This window comes from Sturnus vulgaris, chromosome 6, assembly GCF_052056855.1.
Source record: "Sturnus vulgaris isolate bStuVul1 chromosome 6, bStuVul1.hap1, whole genome shotgun sequence".
Classification (NCBI taxonomy): domain Eukaryota; kingdom Metazoa; phylum Chordata; class Aves; order Passeriformes; family Sturnidae; genus Sturnus; species Sturnus vulgaris.
The window spans coordinates 43,500,343-43,519,967 of NC_142248.1; the positions used below are offsets into that span (position 1 = coordinate 43,500,343).

General features: G+C 50.2%; 3 protein-coding genes across 4 annotated transcripts in view; 2 read left to right on the forward strand and 1 right to left on the reverse strand.

Moving 5' to 3' along the window:
• The first annotated feature begins 140 nt into the window (after positions 1–140).
• L3HYPDH (trans-L-3-hydroxyproline dehydratase) lies at positions 141–3,359 on the forward strand. Its single transcript, XM_088166351.1, has 5 exons — positions 141–713; positions 949–1,118; positions 1,411–1,533; positions 2,412–2,553; positions 2,879–3,359. Exons 1-5 carry the CDS (start codon positions 170–172, stop codon positions 2,998–3,000), a joined length of 1,101 nt encoding a protein of 366 aa, XP_088022477.1. The 5' UTR covers positions 141–169; the 3' UTR covers positions 3,001–3,359.
• Positions 3,360–4,848: 1,489 nt separating this feature from the next.
• GPR135 (G protein-coupled receptor 135) lies at positions 4,849–7,440 on the forward strand. Its single transcript, XM_088166350.1, has one exon. It carries the CDS (start codon positions 4,849–4,851, stop codon positions 6,130–6,132), a length of 1,284 nt encoding a protein of 427 aa, XP_088022476.1. The 3' UTR covers positions 6,133–7,440.
• Positions 7,441–16,313: 8,873 nt separating this feature from the next.
• Positions 16,314–19,625, reverse strand: part of DAAM1 (dishevelled associated activator of morphogenesis 1) — an 89,946-nt gene continuing 86,634 nt past the window's right edge. For both annotated transcript variants that reach the window (XM_014871412.2, XM_088166352.1), the window contains one exon: positions 16,314–19,189. In XM_014871412.2, the coding sequence (XP_014726898.2) occupies positions 18,980–19,189 (210 nt within the window). In that variant the 3' untranslated portion in view covers positions 16,314–18,979. The remainder of the gene's footprint in view (positions 19,190–19,625) is intronic.

Sequence of the window (19,625 nt, forward strand, 5' to 3'; positions counted from 1 at the left end):
TCACTACTGTGGGCGTGGTTGTGGGGGCGGGATTCCGCATTGGTGGGCGTGATGTGGGCGTGGCCTACAACAGGGGAGTTTAGAGTGGGGCGTGGTCTCCGTCTGTGGGCGTGGTCTCCCGGGGTGTGGCCTCTGGCGCGGGCGGTGCCGCCCCGGGGGTGCGGTCGCGATGGCGGAGCAGGGTAGCGGTGACGCTGTCGGTGGCGGAGCGGGACGGGCGTTGCCGCCGCACTCGCCCTCGGGCGTGGTGTTGCAGACGGTAGAGATGCACACGGGCGGCGAGCCGCTGCGCATCATCCCGCGGCTGGAGGCGGCGGAGCAGGCGGCGGCGGCGGGGCTGTCGCTGCTGTCGCTGCGGCGGGAGGTGGCGGCCAGGCAGGACCACGTGCGGCGGGCGCTGATGCACGAGCCGCGCGGCCACGCCGGCATGTACGGGGCCGTGGTGGTGCGCGGCGCGGCGGCCGCGGAGGGCGCGCACCTGGCGGCCCTGTTCCTGCACTGCGCCGGCTACAGCGCCATGTGCGGCCACGCCGTCATGGGCCTCGGCCGCTTCGCCCTTGACTACGGGCTGGTGCCAGCGCCCACCCGCCCCGAGACCGCCGTCCACCTGCGCTGTCCCTGCGGGCCCGTCACCGCCTTCGTGCCCTGGGACGGCCACCGCAGCGGCAACCCCGTGCGCTTCCACAGCGTGCCCGCCTTCGCTGCCGCCACCGGTGGGGACCCGTGGGTTTTGTGGGGGATATTGGTGGTGGCCTGGCTGAGGGGTATCTGGCGATTATGTCCCTAGTTCTTCAGAGGTCATCAGGGATGCTGTAAAGTGCCATAGGAGTACTCAAATTATCATGCCCGTCCGCTGCCCTCACATGTGGCTGGGTCCGTTGACTCTGTATGTAAGCCCACGGCTCAGCACAGCTTTGCCTCCTCACCTTCCTCCCTTTCTCTACTCAGATTTGGCCATTGATGTCCCTGGCCATGGGAAGGTGGTGGTTGACATCGGCTACGGTGGCACTTTCTACGCCTTCCTCAGCGCTGAGCAGCTGGGCCTTGATGTGCGCTCTTCAAAGACCAGAGACCTTGTCAGTGCAGCGAGTGCAGTGACAGAAGCGGTGAAGAAACAGGTATGGATGAGCACTGTGGTATCCCCGCATGTTCCCTTCGGGGTGACTGCACCTGACTGAGATGCTCAGGATGGTGAGAGAGTCCCATCCTCCTGGCCCCATGTTGAATTTCATAGTCTTTACAAGGATGGGAGAAGGAGCCTTCCTGCTTCTCTGTGTCTCTGTTACCCGCGAAGCAGAGGTGGAAACACAGCAATGTGTCCTTGTCCCCTTCCTCTGGTCTCTCACAGAAGCTGCACTGCACACATGCTGGTGTTGTGTGTGTTTGTGACCCTCTCTGTGCTGTTCCCAGTTCAAGCTTCATCACCCTGAGAGCGAAGACCTGGCTTTCCTGTATGGCACCATACTGACAGACGGGAAAGATGCCTTTAGCGAGGAGCCCACCACCAACATCTGTGTGTTTGCAGATGAACAGGTACAGAAAAGGGGTCTTCTCAGGCACAAGAGGCACTCTAATTGTACCTTTGTCCCTTAGATCCACTGCAAAGAAGAGACTGTTCTGATTCTTGGTTTGGGCAGTGATTGCTTGTGTTGCTGTCGTGTCTCTGGAGAGCTGAGTGTTGACGCACACATTCTGGTTTTGCTCCTAATAGCAGAAATACTTCTGCACACCTTAGATGGTTGCATTTTAAAATAGTCAAAACCTGTGGATTGGGATTTTCCAGGAGTTCAGGGGCTGAGACATGATCCCAGCATAGTACATTTCCCTAAAGTCCTAATCCAGGGAGCATCTGCTGGGGATGAACAACAGGAGAGAAATGGGGTGTTAAAATTCTGTTCGTGTCTGCAGTGCATACGGTATCACATAAATGACAGGGAAAGATTTGGTTGGACTTCCCAGCAGTGAGGAGTGTGGAGCACTGGGACAGGTTGCCTCAGAACCTGGCCAACACTGTGTTTTTGGAGATTTTAAAAATCAGGCTGGCCAGGAGTCCCCTGAGCATAAAGAGAACCAATCTTGCCTTGAGGTATGAGAATGGGGCAGGTGGTCTCAGCCCCTCTCAGTCCTTTTGAGATGATGCTGGGAAGATTTCAAGTGCTCCTAAATAACCTCAGTGTTTATTATATCATCTATCCCTAATTGTGCCAAAGCCAATCACAGTCCAGAAGTACCCCAGACCTGCTTCTTTCCTCCTTCTCAGTTGTGATGTATCTGGATTCTCTACAAAACCACCCTGGGTTGGAAGGGTTCCTCCCGAGTGCAGTGTAAAGGTGGCAGAGAGAACTGAGGAGAGCAATCTAATTTTGTGTTAAACCCCAAAATCTAGAGCTGGATCATCTCTTCTGCTGCAGGTTGACCGAAGTCCAACAGGTTCGGGGGTGACAGCTCGCATTGCCCTGCAGTACCATAAGGGACTGATCCAGCTGGACCAGACCAGAACCTTCCGGAGCAGCACCACGGGCTCCTTGTTCACGGGGAAGGCAGTGAAGGCAAGTGGCTTGTGCTGGGCTTTCCCCCTGTCTCAAGGGCTGCTGGAAATGTGCTCAGTGGGGAAGCAGAAAAGCCTTTCTGTGCCTGAGGAAGGGTGTAGGGAAGGAGGGAAGTGCCTGTGGGTCTTGCCCTCTCACAAACCTGGCACTTCAAGGATTTTAGGACCTGGTTGTTTTGCGTGGCTGCTGCACACTTTGGGATGTACCAGGGCAGAGTGCTCAGGGAGGGGTGTCTGCATGAATGCCACGTAGCACTGGAATTCTGTGGGGTTGGGAGAGTGGAGAGCCTTCTGTTGCCTCAATCCTCATCCTAATCCCTCTGCAGGAAGCCAAGTTTGGGAACTACAACGCCGTCATTGTGGAGGTCTCAGGGGAAGCCTTTTACACTGGTACAGCCACCTTCACTGTTGAGGAGGAGGACCCACTGAAACACGGCTTCTTCTTCAAGTGACCTGAGCCACGGGTGGTGGCAAAGTCTCATTGATGGTGCTGTGCTTCTCCCGCCAGTGAATTTCTGTTTTGCTTCTCCACACCTTGCAACAGGAACAGCCTTGGGTGATGTGACAGCATTTGTCACATTTCAGGATAACAGGCTTGTTGCCCTCTTGTGATTAGCATATTGGTAGCACTGTGATTATCACATACAAGCTGCTCTGAGAAGCTGTAGTATTTTTCTTCCTTTGCTTCCCAATAATTTACAGAAAACAGCTGATCTTGGAGAGCTGCCTTCAAGTTTATGTGCCTTCTCTATGTCTGCAAATTATGAATTTCGAAGTTAGATCTCTATTAAATGACAGCTGAAAACTGCCATTTTCCTTGTTTTCACTCCCAGAGCTCATTTGCAGGATTCTGCTGAGAATGTCCTGACTCTGGGTTTGAATTGCTAGCTCTTGTTGTCTTCTGCTCAGTCAGCTATGCTGCTCTGTCTCATGCCCCAGCTTCTCTGCTCAGCCTGTCCAGAAAAACCCTTCCTCACTCATTTCACCCCATCAGGGCTCTCCTGCATCCCGGGGCCAGATGCAGGTATTTGATCAGAATTTCCTATGTTCCTGCCGAGTGTCCATGCTGTGCTGCTTCCTTAAGCCTTCCTCTCTTGCTTATCTTGGACCACTGGCTGCAAATACCCTGTGGTTAACTTTCAACAGGAGCAGTTGTGTTTGAAGGTCTGAGCCATTACGACCTTTGACTGCTAATTATTTACTGATTTTGTCCCAGTCCAGGGGCAGCTTGTGCAGCAGAGTGCAGTCAATGCTTGCTTTGCTGGAGCCCCTCCAGGGAAAACCCAAGCATTTGCAGTGGCAGGAGCAGAGCTTCAGAACTGTGGTGGCCTGTCACTTCCACTGTGTCTCTGGACAAAATGGTGCTTGTTAAATGAAGACACTCATGGGAGGAACTGGCACATGTTAAAATGAGACATGAAAATGAGAATGATCATTTCATGGAAGCTCTTGCAGCAGAAAGGAGAAAATCAGACTGGTGAACTTGGATAAGGCTGGCACAGAAAAGCCTGGGAGGAATTTCTTGTGTGATGTGAAAATAACTTTGCAGCAGGAGGAAACAAAAATCCCCTGATTTATGCAACTGCTGTGCTGCCAATAGAGGTTTTTTAGGATGGTGTCTGGGGCACTTGCTCCCAGCCTTCCTGTAACCCCCTTGTAAGTCCCACACAGCCTCTGGTCCAGGAGAACAAGAAGTGACACACACATCCTCCGTGCTTGCAGGAGCACACTCTTCTATATGTTTTCATCTTCTGGGCATCTCCCTTCTGATCAGCCCCTCAGCCTGGCTCTTAGCAAAGAGCTGGGACAGCAAGTCACGAAGCCTGGCACAGGATATTTGGAGGTTCTTCAGGCATTAAGTGGGATGCATCCTTCATTACCTATTCTCTACCCTCCATCTCTGAAGGAAATTTTCAGGTAGGGGCAGGCAGCTATAGCATGGATGAGAGTGGGGGGAAAGGGTCCTGCTGCCCATGTGGGGGTCCCTGGCCTGATCCCTCAAGCCCCAGCCTGGCGAGCCGGGGCTGTGGACCCGGCCCCCTGAGTGTCTGGGGCTAGCTGGTCCTTCGTGATGGGCTGCGGGGCTGCCAGGGGAGCACATCTGTGCGGACCCACCGCCGACTCCGGGATGGGGATGATGCCAGTGTGCGGGGTGGGATCCCCCAGCGCCTGTAGCGGTTCCGCTCCGCCGTCTCCCGGGCCGGGCCGGGCCGGTTCCCCGGGCAACGGCGACCGAGCGACGTCAGCGGCCGGGGGGGCCGGGAGCGGCGGGGCCTCTGCAGCCGCGGCGGGGCCGGGGCATGAGGCTGCGCATGGAGCCGGCGGCGGCCGTGCCGGGAAACCTCTCCCGCAGCGGCGGCGGCAACGAGAGCGGCGGGGCGGCGGCGGCGGCGGCGGCAGGGGCGGGGTGGTCGGCGGCGGCGCTGGCCTCGCAAGCGGCCGCGCTGCTGCTCATCTTCGCCCTCTCGGCTCTGGGCAACGGGGCGGTGGTGCTGGTGATCGCCCGGCACCGGCAGCTGCGCACGGTCACCAACGCCTTCGTGCTGTCGCTGTCGCTGTCGGAGCTGCTGGGCGCCCTGCTGTGCCTGCCGCTGGCCTTCCTCAGCCTGCTCAGCCGCCCGCCCGGCGCTTGGCTCTTCGGGCAGCGCCTGTGCCTGGCCAGCGCCGCCCTGCACGCCGGGCTGGGCATCGCCGCCACGCTCACCATGGCCTTGCTCTCCTTCGACCGCTACTGTGCCATCGTGCGCCAGCCCCGGCACAAGATGGGCCGGCGCCGCGCCGCGCAGCTGCTGGCCGCGGTCTGGCTGGCGGCCCTGGCGCTGGCCGGGCCCTGGTACGGGCTGGCGGGCGAGGGGCGCCGCGAAGCCCGTCCCGGAGCCTACCGCTGTGTCTACGTGCTGCCCTGGGGCTCCTCGCGGCTCGGGCCTCCCTACGGCGCTGCCCTCATCGTGCTGTGCTACCTCGTGCCCTTCGCCGTCATGTGCTTCTGCCACTTCAACATCTGCCGGGCGGTGCGGCTGGCCGAGAGCCGCGTGCGGCCGCTCACCACCTACGGGCACCTGCTGCGCGCCTACGGGGAGATGCGCACGGCCACCACGGTGCTCATCATGATCGTCTCCATCATCTGCTGCTGGGGGCCCTACTGCATCCTGGGGCTGGCCGCCGCCGCAGGCCGCCTGCCCTTCTCGCCCACCATGGACGCCGTGGCCAGCGGCATGGCCTGGGCCAACGGCGCCATCAACCCGCTCATCTACGCCGCCCGTAACCCCAACATCTCGGTGCTGCTGCGGCGCAGCCGGGAGGGCGGCTACAGGACTAGGAACAACATGGTCGCCTACCTGTCGGTGCCGGGCCGCCAGCCGGAGCCCCGGAGCCGGGCTGAGCGTGTCCGGGAGCGCTACATCAACCGGCACAGCGGGCCCCCGGGCAGCGGCCTGTCCTCCTCCAGCCCGGCCAGCGGCGGAGAGCTCGCCATGTGGGCCTGCAAGACTCCCGCTGTGCTCTTCTGTCGGGATGGACAGCCGGACACCATCTCTGAGGCCACCCTGAAGGCCAAAGCAGGCACCATCGACACCAGCCTCTGAAGGGAAGGGACCGGCATAGAGGCATCTGCCTCTCTGAACAAAGTCCTGGTGCTCGGAGCCCTTTGCAGCCGGATTACCGGGAAACTGTGATGCACTGTGTTTGTTCTCCACTCCGTGAGCTCTGGTTTGGTGACCCGATCTGCGAGCAGCAAGAGTTCCGCAGGGAAGGGAAATCTCCCTTCCTTTTCATCAGCCTGGTGCATCAGTGACAGCCACCGAGCCCGGCCAAAGCAAGAACTCAACTACAAGAACAGGACAGTGTTTGCTCCAGACCCGCTGAATGTGCCACTGTGAAGCTCCGGGGCTGACACACCAAAGCATCCCAAACGGATTGAATGACTGTGTGAGCTATTTGCTAAGTGCCAAAAAAAGTGTTGAAATCTCAGCACTGGCAGCTGGAAGCCACTCTGAAAACAGCACACTGTGAAAACCGCATCATGGCAGGAAAATGTTGATTTTACCCCATTCTTTGTGGAAGTGCCAGCAGTCATAAAGTCACAGACTGTAGGACAGGCTGAAAAAGTGACCTATTTATTTTATTTTTTTTTAAATTTAAACTCTGAAGCATAATAAGAAAAGTAATTGTGAAAGGGAAGATGTATGATACTGGGAGGGAAGGAAAGGAAGGTAATACCTCAGGTGTTGGAATTTCAGCAGCCTTTTCTCTTTTTTTTTGCAGGTACAGTCAACTTAAAATACAATGAATATGAGAAACATGAGTTCCTCAGACAGACTGAAAAGTATGTGGGCGTAAACTGTGGTGTGCACAAGATGTGTGTTTTCTTTTTGAGCTCATCGAAGCGTCTCACATCTCCAAGGGTTTTACCATAATTAGAGGAGCTGTTTGAGAAAAGTGTCTGAAAAGAGAGGTAAAGCAATACCATGTGCTCCCTGTGTGCTCTGCAGCATGTGAAAATGTGTATATGCACAGAGCAGATATTGTATTGATGGCAGAATCCATTGGGATACAATATTTCAAAACCAGCTGTTTGCTTAAAAAAAAAAAAAGGAAAATAACACCATGGAAGCACGATTGCACAGCATAAATTCGAATGAATTTATCAGTGTAATCTTTTTGTTCAAGGGCCCAAAGCCTTAAATTAGTATTTTGAATCGGAAATTAAGATTTGGCCCTTGTTTGTCTTTGCCAGAGTTAAGTGTGAGTCAGTATTTTTCCATGTACAGGCTTTAAAACTCCAGTGTTTTGGTTTTACCAGATTTTTCAGCTGTTTGTGATGCAGGTGAACACAGTATCATTATTTTGTAAGTGAGACAAGAAATAAATTGTCTTTTATGCAGGAAATGAAAGTGTCTCAGCCTGGCATCATTCTCTGGCCAGCCTTGGGAAGGGAACTCCTGTAAAAAATTCCCAGATGAATGATAGTAGAGAGACCTAATTGTTTGTGAAATTTTAATACACCTGGTTTCCATGCTGTAAGCATTACTGTAGCTTTCTTCTCTGATGTTCCTGAAGCCCGTGAGAAAAAGATCTGACCCTTGACTACTCAGCACTGCCAATTTGCCCTGCAGCTACTGGATTTTGCAGATTGAGCAGTGTTTTCTTGCTGTTTCAGAAAGAAGTTGTGCAGAAAGCCCCAGCTCTTCACAGGAGCTGTTGACAGCGAGTGAACACGGGTGGCTTGTTGGAAGGGCAGGACAGGAATTATTGGCACACCTGCCCTTGTAAATGGAAAGGGGTGGTTGTGAGTGATGAGATTGGATTTAACTTTAACCTGAGTAGCTGCAGGTGGTACCAAGGAGATTGGTGTGGGATAATTGATCATGCAGAGCATGTGGGCTGAAAGCCCCTGAGAAGGGTGGTCCTGCTCCCCTCAGTGCCTGGCTCTGGCCACCTTCCCTGTCCCTTCTGTCCCCAGCAGCCCAGTCACTCAGGCACTGAACAACCACTGATTCCCTCTTTTTCACACTGGTTTCATTTTCTACTGATTCGATGTCCTGACCAGTACCATGGGCCAGGGAAGCATCTCTGTGGAAAGTTGTGGCAAAGGAAGGATTGGGGATGTCATGACTGAGGGAGCTGCACTGGCAGTGGAAGCAACACAGCTTTCTAGGAAAGTGGCAGTGAAGCTGCTATAGCACAGGTTTCAACATATTTTTAACGAGCTCAGTCTGGTGCATGTTAGTCTTACATGTGAGGAATTGAATGAGGGCAGCTGGCTGTGGTCTTGGAGGCATCACAAATTGGCACATTTCTGTGAAATGCTAACTTGGGCTGTAGCAAGGGGAAATTCTTGACCTGATCCTTTTTGACGTGGACCTGCTGCAGCTTCAGTAGAGAGTCAGCTTGTGTTTTAAAGCTGGGCCAGGCCTGTGCTCCTCACAATCACAAAATCAGAATAATTTCAGTTGAAAAAAACGTCTTGGATCATCAAATCCCAGCATTTCCGAGTCTACCACTAACCCATGTCATAAGTGCCACATCTGCATGTCTTTTAAATGCCTCCAGGCACTGTGACTTTACCACTTCCCTGGGCAGCCTTTTCCAGTGTTTAGCAACATTTCCTGTGAAGAAATTTTCCCTAATACCCAGTTTAAACTTCTTCTGGTGTGATTTGAGGCATTTTCATCTGGTCCTATTATGTGTTGGGAGAAGAGACCAACCCCAACTGGCTACAACCTCCCTTCAAGTAGTTATAGAGAAGTCCCTTCCAAACCTCCTTTAGTCTTGGGTAAAAACTCCCTCAGCCACTCCTCCTATCACATCCCTGAGCAAGACAGGTACACAGGTCTCTACAGCCACATTTTTAAAAGTATGTTTTTAAAAATATAACGGAGTGGTCTTAACTAAACTACAAACAGCACAAACCACATGCATGCATGTCAAAAGAGTGCTAGAAATGCTTCTGTGTCCCAGCTCTGCTGAAGGTTGCTGCCTCTCACCCAGCACACCAGAGTGGGTGAGAAGGTCTGTCCCTGCACCTTTCAATGGCTCCATGTGTTCATCTGGGAGAAACAAACCAGTGGATTAAGTTGCTGTTTTACTCTAGCTCTGAAAATTCTGCCCGTGGTTTCAGCTGCTTTGTGAGAAAACATTGCAGCAGGTGGCTCCTGGCCAAGCCACTACAGGACATCACCGTCACATCTCCCACATGCCCATGCTGGTGTCACCCCACTTAGACATCCTCTTTCTTTGGGCTGAAAAGCTCAGAAGGCAGGAAGACACTGATGTTTTAGACACTACTAAACTGGCTCTGAGGCTTTAACCCTCCAGCCTCTTTCATTTTTCCTCCCTTTAGACGAGCCTGGACAAAGCAAATTGCATAAATCTTATTTGCTCAAGGATATTTGGACATATTTTAGCACACTAAAAATCATGTGGATTATTCTGTGCAAGATAATCAGCATGAGAGAAAGAGGAGTTCAAGTGATTTGAAGGCCAGTTCAGCCCTCGATACTGGAGACAACTTTAGTCAAAGGCAAATTAAAAATGAGTCTTTGGGCTCTTTAGTCTCTTGTTGACTTTCCAGCATATTTAAACTCAGTTTAAGAGTACCTTACTATTTGGCAATGATAACATGCCACTGACTGAACTAATGCATTATATCTTAGAAGGAAAACATTAAGTCTTGATGAATGACAAGCATTTTAGAACACACTGCTCCAACTGCATGCAGTGGTAGTTTTCCTGCTGACTTAATCATCAGATTCATTCAAGTAGTTATTTTCCACTCCCTTCCTAATTTGTGGATGAAACCACCGTTCAAAGCAAATGCTGTGTGCATACCTTACGAAGTGTGAACAATTAGCAGTCCAATTAGCAGTATTTAGAAGTGACAGCCAGATGGGCTGTAATAGCTGCCATCAATCACCAGAACTGGGAGAGCTCAGGAGTATGAAATACCCCATTGCTGCCTCTCTTTCAGCACTGGTGTTGATTCCTGTATCCAGCAGATGCCAGCAGAGACCTAAGCAGCCAGCACAGCTGTGTCGATAGTGATCCTGAGAAAAGCCTCTTTCTGTTAATGAGATCAACCATTCCCTCAGAAATGCTGCTTCCCAAATCTGACCACTCAGGGTAGGGGTTGTGACTGATGCCCAAAGAGCACCTCACCAAAACCCAGTTTGAAAGACAGATTCAACACATGCTCCTCTTTGGGAAGTTTGTTGTACAGGCTGAAATGAATAATTTGGAAAATTCATCAGAAAAATGGCATTTTGTGCATGCAGGCCAGAGTTGCAAACTTGAAGCCTAGAGATCAGTCCTAGTGCTGGCAGGGTGCTTTGTTCAGCAGCACAGCTGCCTCTGCACTCTGGATGCTTTTGTATTTTCACATGATGACTCTGACTATTAATAATAAATGGGTGTACCTCTAGGTCTGCTTGCAAAGCATTACAGAGTCACAAAGTAAGAGCTAGAAAGAAAAGGTCCCAAGTCCTCCAGGAGGAATAACCCACTATAAGATCCAGTCTTGGGGGCCTCATGCCCAACTGCTCAGAGTTGCTTTGCTGCTGCAAGCTTTGGGCTTGCTGTGACCAGTGGGGTGAGTCCCAGTGGCTTCATTGGGGCTGAATGTGGGAGGACAAGGCCAGCCCTGCTCCCATAGCAGGGCCAGCCCTCCTGCTGTTCCCAGTCTGCAGAGGAATGATGGGTTTTCAGTGCCATGCTGCTGGCAGGCCACTACCCGAGTCCTGAAGCATCTACACTCATCAGAGCCAAAGTGCTTGGGCAACAGATCAGCATTTCTAGGTTGGTTTTTTTTCTAGGAAATCACCACTGCAAGAAACAGGAGGAAAAGTGATGTGGAGAGAGACAGACTGTGAATACCTGTCAGTGGCATGAAATGGATGAGTCACGAGAGAAATCAAAGTGAAAGTAGCAGAAACCCCAGGGTACAACACCAAGGCTTGCACTAATCTGTCTGGGGAGTTATGGATGATCTCAGCCAAGAAGACCCCAGGAGGCTGTGACAGGAGGGAATTTAACAAGGGAGGCTGTTTGCTGGGACTGTTTGTACTGGGTGGCAGAGCACACCAGTGTGCCCACAGGCTCCTGGGGTGATCATAACAGATGAGCAGGATCTAGCTGTGATTCAGCAGAGGAAATAAATTCACCCTGAGAGGAACTGCTTGTTATTTGTGTCATTTCTTGACCTGCTGGAACTGAGCTCTTCCAGGTTCAGCTGGTTTCACAAAGGCAAGCACTGCCAGAAGCCCACAAAACCAACTGGGGGGCAAATCATTAATTTTATATATCCATTATTCTCACCTTTATTTTTAATCTTATCTCTTGCATAGTCAGTTCAGAAGCTAAGGGAACATCAGAAGGTAATCATAAAGGTAACAAAGTTTTTTTAAAAGCTTTGTTTAGACCAGAGGATTGTGCCTTTCTTCAGGGGCCTTTTATTGTTTGCACTGAAGAGTTAAAGGTGTTTGCAAACTTCAGTGCTCCAGTCATTTGCTTTCCCTTCAGACATGGGGACACCTCTTCTTGCCACCATAAAGAAAAGCAGAAAGATACAGCCATGATGACTTCGGGGAAATCACTTAGGAAAATGATATTCCTCAATTCCTGGGATGGAGATTGGGAGTGGAAATAGTGCTGATCAGCCTTCCACATCTGGAGGAACATCCATGTTTCTCCCAGGGGCCAGAGCAAGTCTGGCTGAAGGCAGGAAGGATATCTCCTCCTGCTTTTGCCAGCAGCTCTGATGCAGAGGCTTGAACACTTTGGGTAGTGCTTGGGGGCTTGGCCAAAGGGATTCACTGAAAGATTTACACTCACAGCAGGTGAAAATGGTCCCCGTGTTGGGGCTGCACATGGACACCAGGCCGGCTCCTATGTGAGATTATGGAAAACATCAGGCTAGCCCACTCCATCAGAGAACAGCTTGGAGGATGCTGGTGCTTCAAAACCCCTCTGGATGGGCCCTATAAATTAACACACCTCCCCCCAGGCTCATCTACCCTCAGAGTAGATGTGGGCAAAACCAGAAAAATAAATTTCTCTGAAATTCATCTTGCCCTCCCAGCAATTCCCTCACGACCCCATAAATGTAATTTGCTTACCTGATTTAGCAACATACTCTGAACTAATCTCAGCATCAGGGATAAAAAATGCTCTGAGTAACCAGGTCACTTATTTTTTTTCTAGTGGAATCTAATGTGCTGCAGCACTTGTGCCTCATCTGTGCCTATGGCTTCTATGCTCAGTCTGGTGCATTTTACAGAACATTTGGTAATATAGCATCCCTGAGGTCATGTCAAGTTCTGAATACAGCATCTGAATTGTGGAGTCTACAGAAAACGTAACTCAAATGGTGATTGCCTCCTGCTATTAAATTGGAAAGATTTGCCATAGAAACTAGTCCTTGCCTGAGTGCTTCTCACTGATTTCATAGCAAAAAGGGTTTTAGGCAATGATCAGGAACTGGGCAAAGCACAAAACTGTGACTTCCTTACTTTTTCTTGAGACCAGGGGATGTTCTGTACAGAGCTTGGCAAAGTAAAGCCATGTCAAAGTACCCAGGCACAAATTCAAGCAGATAGAAAAGCTGCTGATGCCCCTCAGCACCCAAAGCCCAGTTAAAGCCAGGGGCACAGTCCCAGCCCAGCTTACAGCAGTGTCCTGGCAGGCCAAAGGCAAGGGTTAGCAGCAGGAACAAAGCTGTGTCCTCCAGACCTGATGTGATGGTGCCCAGGATAATCTTGGTTGAGAGCATCTCTGTTTGCTGTTGCCCAAAATCAAAGCGTGGTGTCCTGCCCCTCCTGCAGAGCCACCTCTGAGCTGAGAGCACATGAGCAAATACTGGAATATGGGCCAGTAAAGAAAGTAATGGGAAAATGGCAGTTTTAATTACTTACCTTCACAGAATTGCTCTGAGAACTGGGAAACTCCAGCTTAATTTGGGTTTTTTTGTGGTGTGACAATAGAGTGCATACGAAGTGTCAGGAAAGCTGGGTAGAAACAGGCTCCCAACACAAACCCTGGCACTGGGTCATGCCCTGGGGACACTGTAGTGGAGCAGGGAAATCTGTGGTAATTTCAAAAGCCATGGAAGTAAGTTCAGATAACCCACGAAACTGTTTTGAGTTAGTTTATCTTACACACATGTGCATTTTTGGTGCCAGCATGTGCACACACTGTGCACTTACCTGAAGGTTGGGCATTGCCAAAAGTCACAGAGAAGGCACAGGCTGTGACCTTTGGCTATTTGACTCTAATTACAATGGGGAGAATTAAAATTATCCCTCCTCAACCATGCTGGGGGAAGCTTACATAGAAAATTTAGCATGAGAACTTTTCAGACCACAGTAGAGATCGCAGAGGAAAACAAGAAGCGGAATTGATTTTGTACTTGACAGCTCTAAAATGCTGAATTTAGGAAGAGCCAGCAGATGGCATTTTCCTCAGCCTTTGCTGAGGCTCCAATGGGGCCAAGCAGCACGGGATTTCTCCTTGGCTTACCTGCACAGTCTCATCAAGCCTGGTTTAAGGCTAAAAATGAACCAAAATGCTCAGAGGTTTCAGGTCAGAGCACTCCTGATTCAAACGGAGAAGTCTCCTTTTTACATGCATCTGTTGGAGGACCCTGAACAATGTAAGGGACAGAGTTCACAGGGGAGATGTCTGTAGGATTTGCTGCAGGAGATGGAGATGGGGCTCATCCCCTCCCTCCTGCATCCATCACCTTTGTGTCCTCTTGGCCTCTCCTGTATCGCCCAGAAGCAAAGCTCGAAGAGTGTGTTCACCCAAAGCACAGGCTGGTGACATGACCAGCTTTTATGGGAGTCGAGAATCACAGAATTATTTGGAATCACAGAGTCATTTGGATTGGAAAAGATCTCTAAGATCATTGAATCCAACCATTCCCCCAGACCTCCAATCTCACCATTAACCATGTCCTCAAGTGCAGTAATTACCTGGCTTTTAGATACCTCCAGGGATGGTGACTCCATCACTGCCCTGAGCAGCCGGTTCCAGTGTTTGGTAACTCTTTGGACAAATAACTTTTCTCGAATATCCAATCTAAATGTGCCCTGGCGTAACTTGGGGCTGTTTTCTCTTGTCTTGTTGTTTGTTACCTGGGAGAGGAGATCTGGCTCCACCCTCCTGTCAGGGAGTGTAGAGAGTGAGAAGATCCCACCTGAACCTCCTTTTCTCCAGGCTGAGCCCCTCCAGCTCTCCCAGTTGCTCCTCATCAGACTTGTGCCTGTTCCTGTGGCCGTCCAGCAAGTTTGATGAGGCTGTGTAGTGACAGTGATGATGGTGAAGTGCAGTTTTACCCCAGAGCATCTGCTTGAGGTGTGACACGGGGGCAGTGGCAGTGGGGACAGGTCTCACAGCACAGGTGGGAGCAGACCTGACAACATCCCTGCTTTGCTTATCCTTTCCCGAGGGCCTTCAGCAGGGATATCAAAGTCTGACAGCTCCATTGGGCCCACGGTCCCCTTTCTTTGGGATTAAATAAATAGTCCAGAAGTCCAGCAGCTCCTGCCAGTGGCACAGAATGAGAACCGGGTGTGTCTCCCCATCTAGCCGTGCCTGCCCTACTTGCTGAGCTGAGCTTTGCATGCAGTGCTGCAATGCAGCCGTGCCTGCACCAAGCCATTGCCACAAGCCCTTGACTCATCTTTTCCAAGCTGGGGAGCGATGCCAAGGGGAACAGGCGGGAGGTGACACCCGACACTGCTCCCAGTCGCCCCAGCCTGTGGCAAGGAAGGCAGCCAGGCTGGAGGGAGCACAGTCAGGGCTGGCTCAGCAGGTTTGGTGCCACCAACCCGGGTGGCCCCATGGGACAATTTCTCCAGGAGTGCCGTGCCCGGCAGCTTCCCTGGCACCAGCGGGTCTGGGCAGGTTTGGATCATCCAACACACAAGGGTGTGCTGGCTCATGGCTGTAACTGGAGGGAGCTTCCAGGATTTGGGGCACAGGAGCGTTTTTTCAGGTGAAAGCTCAGACAGCCAGGACATCAGTGGGCATGGGCTCACACAGCACAAGTGTGCCAGTCCAGCACAGTGCCCACCCTGGTCCCCTTTCCTCTAGGATGACAAACATTGTATCTGAAATTTGTATTAAACAATAGATGCTGCTAATCCAGCCATGTGGAAGGGCTTGAAGTCAAGGAAACTTGAAAGTTACTAGGGCATTTTTCCCATCAGGTATCTTGGTTGAATAAAAACCTGTGTCCTGACCTTGCTCACATCTTCCACAGCCACCCTGCCCCCATCCTGGGGACTATCCTGTGTCACACAGTGGTGTGGCCCAGGAAACCTGCAATCTGCCATAAACCAGAATTTCAGGTCCTCATTGGTTTGTGGGATTTGGCCAGCTTGTTCACATCTATTTATAGACAAACCCAAACCAGACCTATGTTGGGGATTTATGGTGGGAAGAGGAGCTAAAGCCATTCCTGTTTTCCTTGGGTCCTGTCACCACACAGCCCTGGGCTGCTTTCCCATGGCATCACCAGCCCACAATGCCAGGGTGGTGATGGAATCTGTGCTCCCTGCCAGCCCAATCCTAAATGGGAAGCCCATGGGTCAGGCACAATGCAAATGATCCCACTGGCATAGGCAGCAGGGCCTGGGGGTGTCTTTGGGTGCTGCAAAAATCACTCAAGAGCACTGGAAAAAAGTAACACAGAGCCTGGATGGAAAGGTGTGTGGGAAAGGAAAAGGTGAGCAGGAATAAGCCAGGAGGGGTTTTGGCTACTGCCAGGGAAACATCACTAGATAGGCTCGCTAAAGGCACAGTGGCCAGCCTCAGCCAGCACTTCTCCTGGAAAAAAGGACAGGATCCAACCCCATGGTGCAAAACTGGCTGCTGCCTCAATGCAGGATCCTAGAAAAGCCCCAGTGGGCTTTTGGAAAAATTCCCACCAAGGTGGGAACAGGCATCAGCAACAAAACGAGGAGAAATGAACGGGTTCACCAACTGGGAGGCATTTCAGAACACACATCAGGGTGACAATGTGGGTGCTGCAATCCTGGAGGGTGGAAAAAACCCAGCTGCTTTAAATTCAGCAGGGTGGAAAAATCCCAACCTCCTAAAAACCCAGCACTTAGAGAAAGGGTGAAAGGGTTATCACCTGACCCCAGAAATACCTGCAAACACACCTGAAAAAAAAAAGCAACCCTGAGAGAGCCTCTTTTTCAACAACTGCCTCCATTCCTAATTATCCCACTTTTCCCCCTAAAAAATAACTCACGCCTCTGCCATGTACACTCACCGAAATCGTTTTGCTTTATTGCATATTGCCATCTTAGAAAATGTACAGTCTCATAACAATACACAGCATTTCCCACTAGCTACAACTACTAACATCCTTGCACCTAACAGACTACCTTAGTCACTACGAAGCTAATAAGGTCCAAGACATAAACTTTCGTTTACAAATTATTATGGATTTTTTTTGTTGTTTTGTTTTTGGCATTATTAAAAAAAAATCATCTTTAAAATACACACCCAAGAGAAAAGAGTGGCTACTTACACCAGCACCAATCTAAAAGGAGTTTTCGACAATGGCACATGGAATTACCTGCACACAGCCTTTGTATTTATTTATAGAGATATAATATTTTTTCTTTTTTCTATTTTTTTTTGAAAGAAAACAAAGAAATGGCAAAGTCAGCCTGATAATCAGGCTGTTGTAAAACAATTGAAAAAAAAAAAAACAACCCAAGAGGTTTGGAAGGGCAAGAGGAAATCTGTCAGGAAAGGTCCTGATGTGGCACTGGGGTTGCAGAGGCAGGAGTGGGTGCTGGCACCCAGGGACCCCGGGAGGAGATTGCCCTTTCTGACCCCCACCACCTGTCCAATTAAACACGTGTGACCAACCATTCCTTAAACCATCAGAAGCCAAACTTCTTTTTTTTTTTAAACCTTTTTTTTCCTTCTTATTTTATATATTTTCAATTCCCCCCATAGTCCATTCCCTCAATTGTATCAGCCCCATTTTTTTTCAGCCATAAATAAAAAATATAAATAGAGGCACTTTAGTTAAGGAATAGTATTATCATTACCTTTTGTCTTTATTTCCCCCTCCTTCTTAAAGCAAAGTGCTTAACTCCACCTTTGAATATAATCTGCAGGTTTTGCAGCTGCTTGGATATGAGGTGCTGGACTTTATTTTTGCGCTTACCTGCTTTATTTATTACTGCTTTAAATGCTACTCAGAAAGTCTTTTTTTTTCTCTTTTCTTTTTTTTTTTTTTTTTAATCTACAGTGCGTTAAACGTTGCAATGAAGAAAAGAACAAATGGTAAAACCACAGCTCTTGACAGCTCTGCTTTGAGAGAGATTTCACAGCTTTCACTCAGCACACAGACCCCGCGGCCTCCAGGTGCTTAGAACCATTTTTTTTTATACAAATTAGTTTAAACAGCACTTTTTGCTATACAGTACATATAGTTAACTGACATCCCATACCCCACCAGATACCGATTATCTGACAAAAAAAAAAAAAGAACAACCAACCTTATTTCAAATAGTGTTAATATCTAGTGCAACAGGGACAAACTCATCTCTCCACAGGAAAAAGAACAAACAAACAAAAAAAAAAAGATCACAAAAGTATTGGTGGTATAAAAAGGTTTTGTTTTGCTTTCTTAAAAAACATACCACAAATAAATAAAAGTAAAAAGTAACAGTCCTCTATATACTCAGCATAATTTAAGAATAGAAATGTTAATATGTTAATGGTGGTTATTTTTTATTCTCCAATTCTTAATTTTCTAAACCCTTAAATTATTACTCCCTGAGAGCTCTGAATTACTTTTATTATTGGTTTTTTTTGTCTTTTTTTTTTTTTTTTTTGGACTGACATTTGACAGGTAGTTCTGCTTACAAATTTGCAATGACAATGAACAGCAAACCAGTCAAAAAAGGACCTGGCTAAGAGACGAGTGTTTCTTGGCATCGCTGCTTCTGTGTGTCCGAGAAAGAAAAAGGAAAAGAAGGCGGGAGGAAGCTGGTGGGTTTTACCCCAACCCCTTTGTATTTCAGGGACCTTTGGTCCTGACCCACCTTGACAGAGGATACAGTTTGTCCCATTGAACAGAAAGCAAGAACAAAAATTACAACGCAAAAGTTTATGCTCTTCGTCTCCTCCGAGAACTGAACCTTTCCCACCGTCTTGGGCCAGAAAACGTTGCAAAAGTATAAATACATCAGTGTGGCGTTACAGCAAGAAGCACTTTGGGGTAAAGTTTGTCCTTTAGCAAGGTGGCAGCAGGAGGAAAACGAGCGTTTCCCAAGGATGACGGGAAGAGCATCGCTGGGAGCACCCGCGGCGCCGAGCTCGGGAACCAGCGCGAACGCACAGACCTGCGAGTTTCTCAGAATAACCACAACAATGAGAGAAAACAAACAAACAAACGAACAATGGATTAAAGTTCAGTCAACTCTGCTTTTTTTTTTTTTCTTTTCTTTTCTTCTTTAAACCGCTCGGCTTGTGTGCAAGGCGTCCCCTGCAAAAGGCCCGGGGGGGCTGTGAGCAGGAGAGCAGCAGGAGGCAACTTCCCCGTTGGCTCTGGGGCCAGGGGACGACCGGCGGCTTGGGCTTGGGTCCTCTCTTGCTCCACGGACGCGGCCTTGTGCTTGTGCATGGGGAGAACTACTTTTTGGAGTGGGGAGGAGGCGGTGCTGGCACTCACCAAGGTGAGCTGCCCACGGCCCTCCCTCCACACCCCCCGACCCGACTATATACACAGTATATACACACACACACACTCGCCCGCGGGGACAGAGAGCGTGCCACTGTTCCGCTTCGAATCGCAAGGCAGTGTCATTGGAAACTAAAAAAAAAAAAAAAAATAACCAAAAAAACCACAGCCACTTCAGAAACTGACCCACTGTCTTTTGCTGGGCTTTGTTGCCAGTTTGTATCTCAGAAGTTGAGCTTGGTGACCGGCCTCTCGCGGCCGCTCTCCGCCAGCTGGTTGGTGATGCGCTTGCGGTTGCGCTTCAGCTTGGTCAGGTCCTTGTCGAAGACCTCTCCCGAGCGCAGGGCTGACACCAGGTCATCGAACTCGCCACTCTCCTCCCCCGTCTCCTTCGCCTTCCTGGCCTTGCGCTCCCGCTCCCGCTGCTCCTTCAGCTGCACGGGGCAAAGAAGGCATCTCAGTCTCACACAGGAGGTTGTGGGGGTGCCCAACACACGCGTGGTGATCCCCAAATTCATGGAATAAAGGTGGTTTCCCACCCCAGTGCTTAGCAAGTGAGAGGTGGGCAGGGTTGTTGAAAGATCATATCCCTGGAAGTGCTCCAAGGCCAGGCTGGACAGGGCTTGGAGCAACCTTGTCTAGTGGAAGGTGTCCAAGCCCACAGTGAGGGGGCTGGAACTAGAACTAGGTCACTTCCAATCCAAACCATCCTATGATTCTGAGATTCTATGATACAGGCCATGGGCTGAGGGCCACAGCCCCGTGGCTGCTGCTCGTGGGTCACAGGAGCCGACAGACAGCACCAGCTCTGCTGCACATTGCAGCTGCAAGACCTCACCAAGCCAAGGTCATTCATCAAGTAATCAAAAG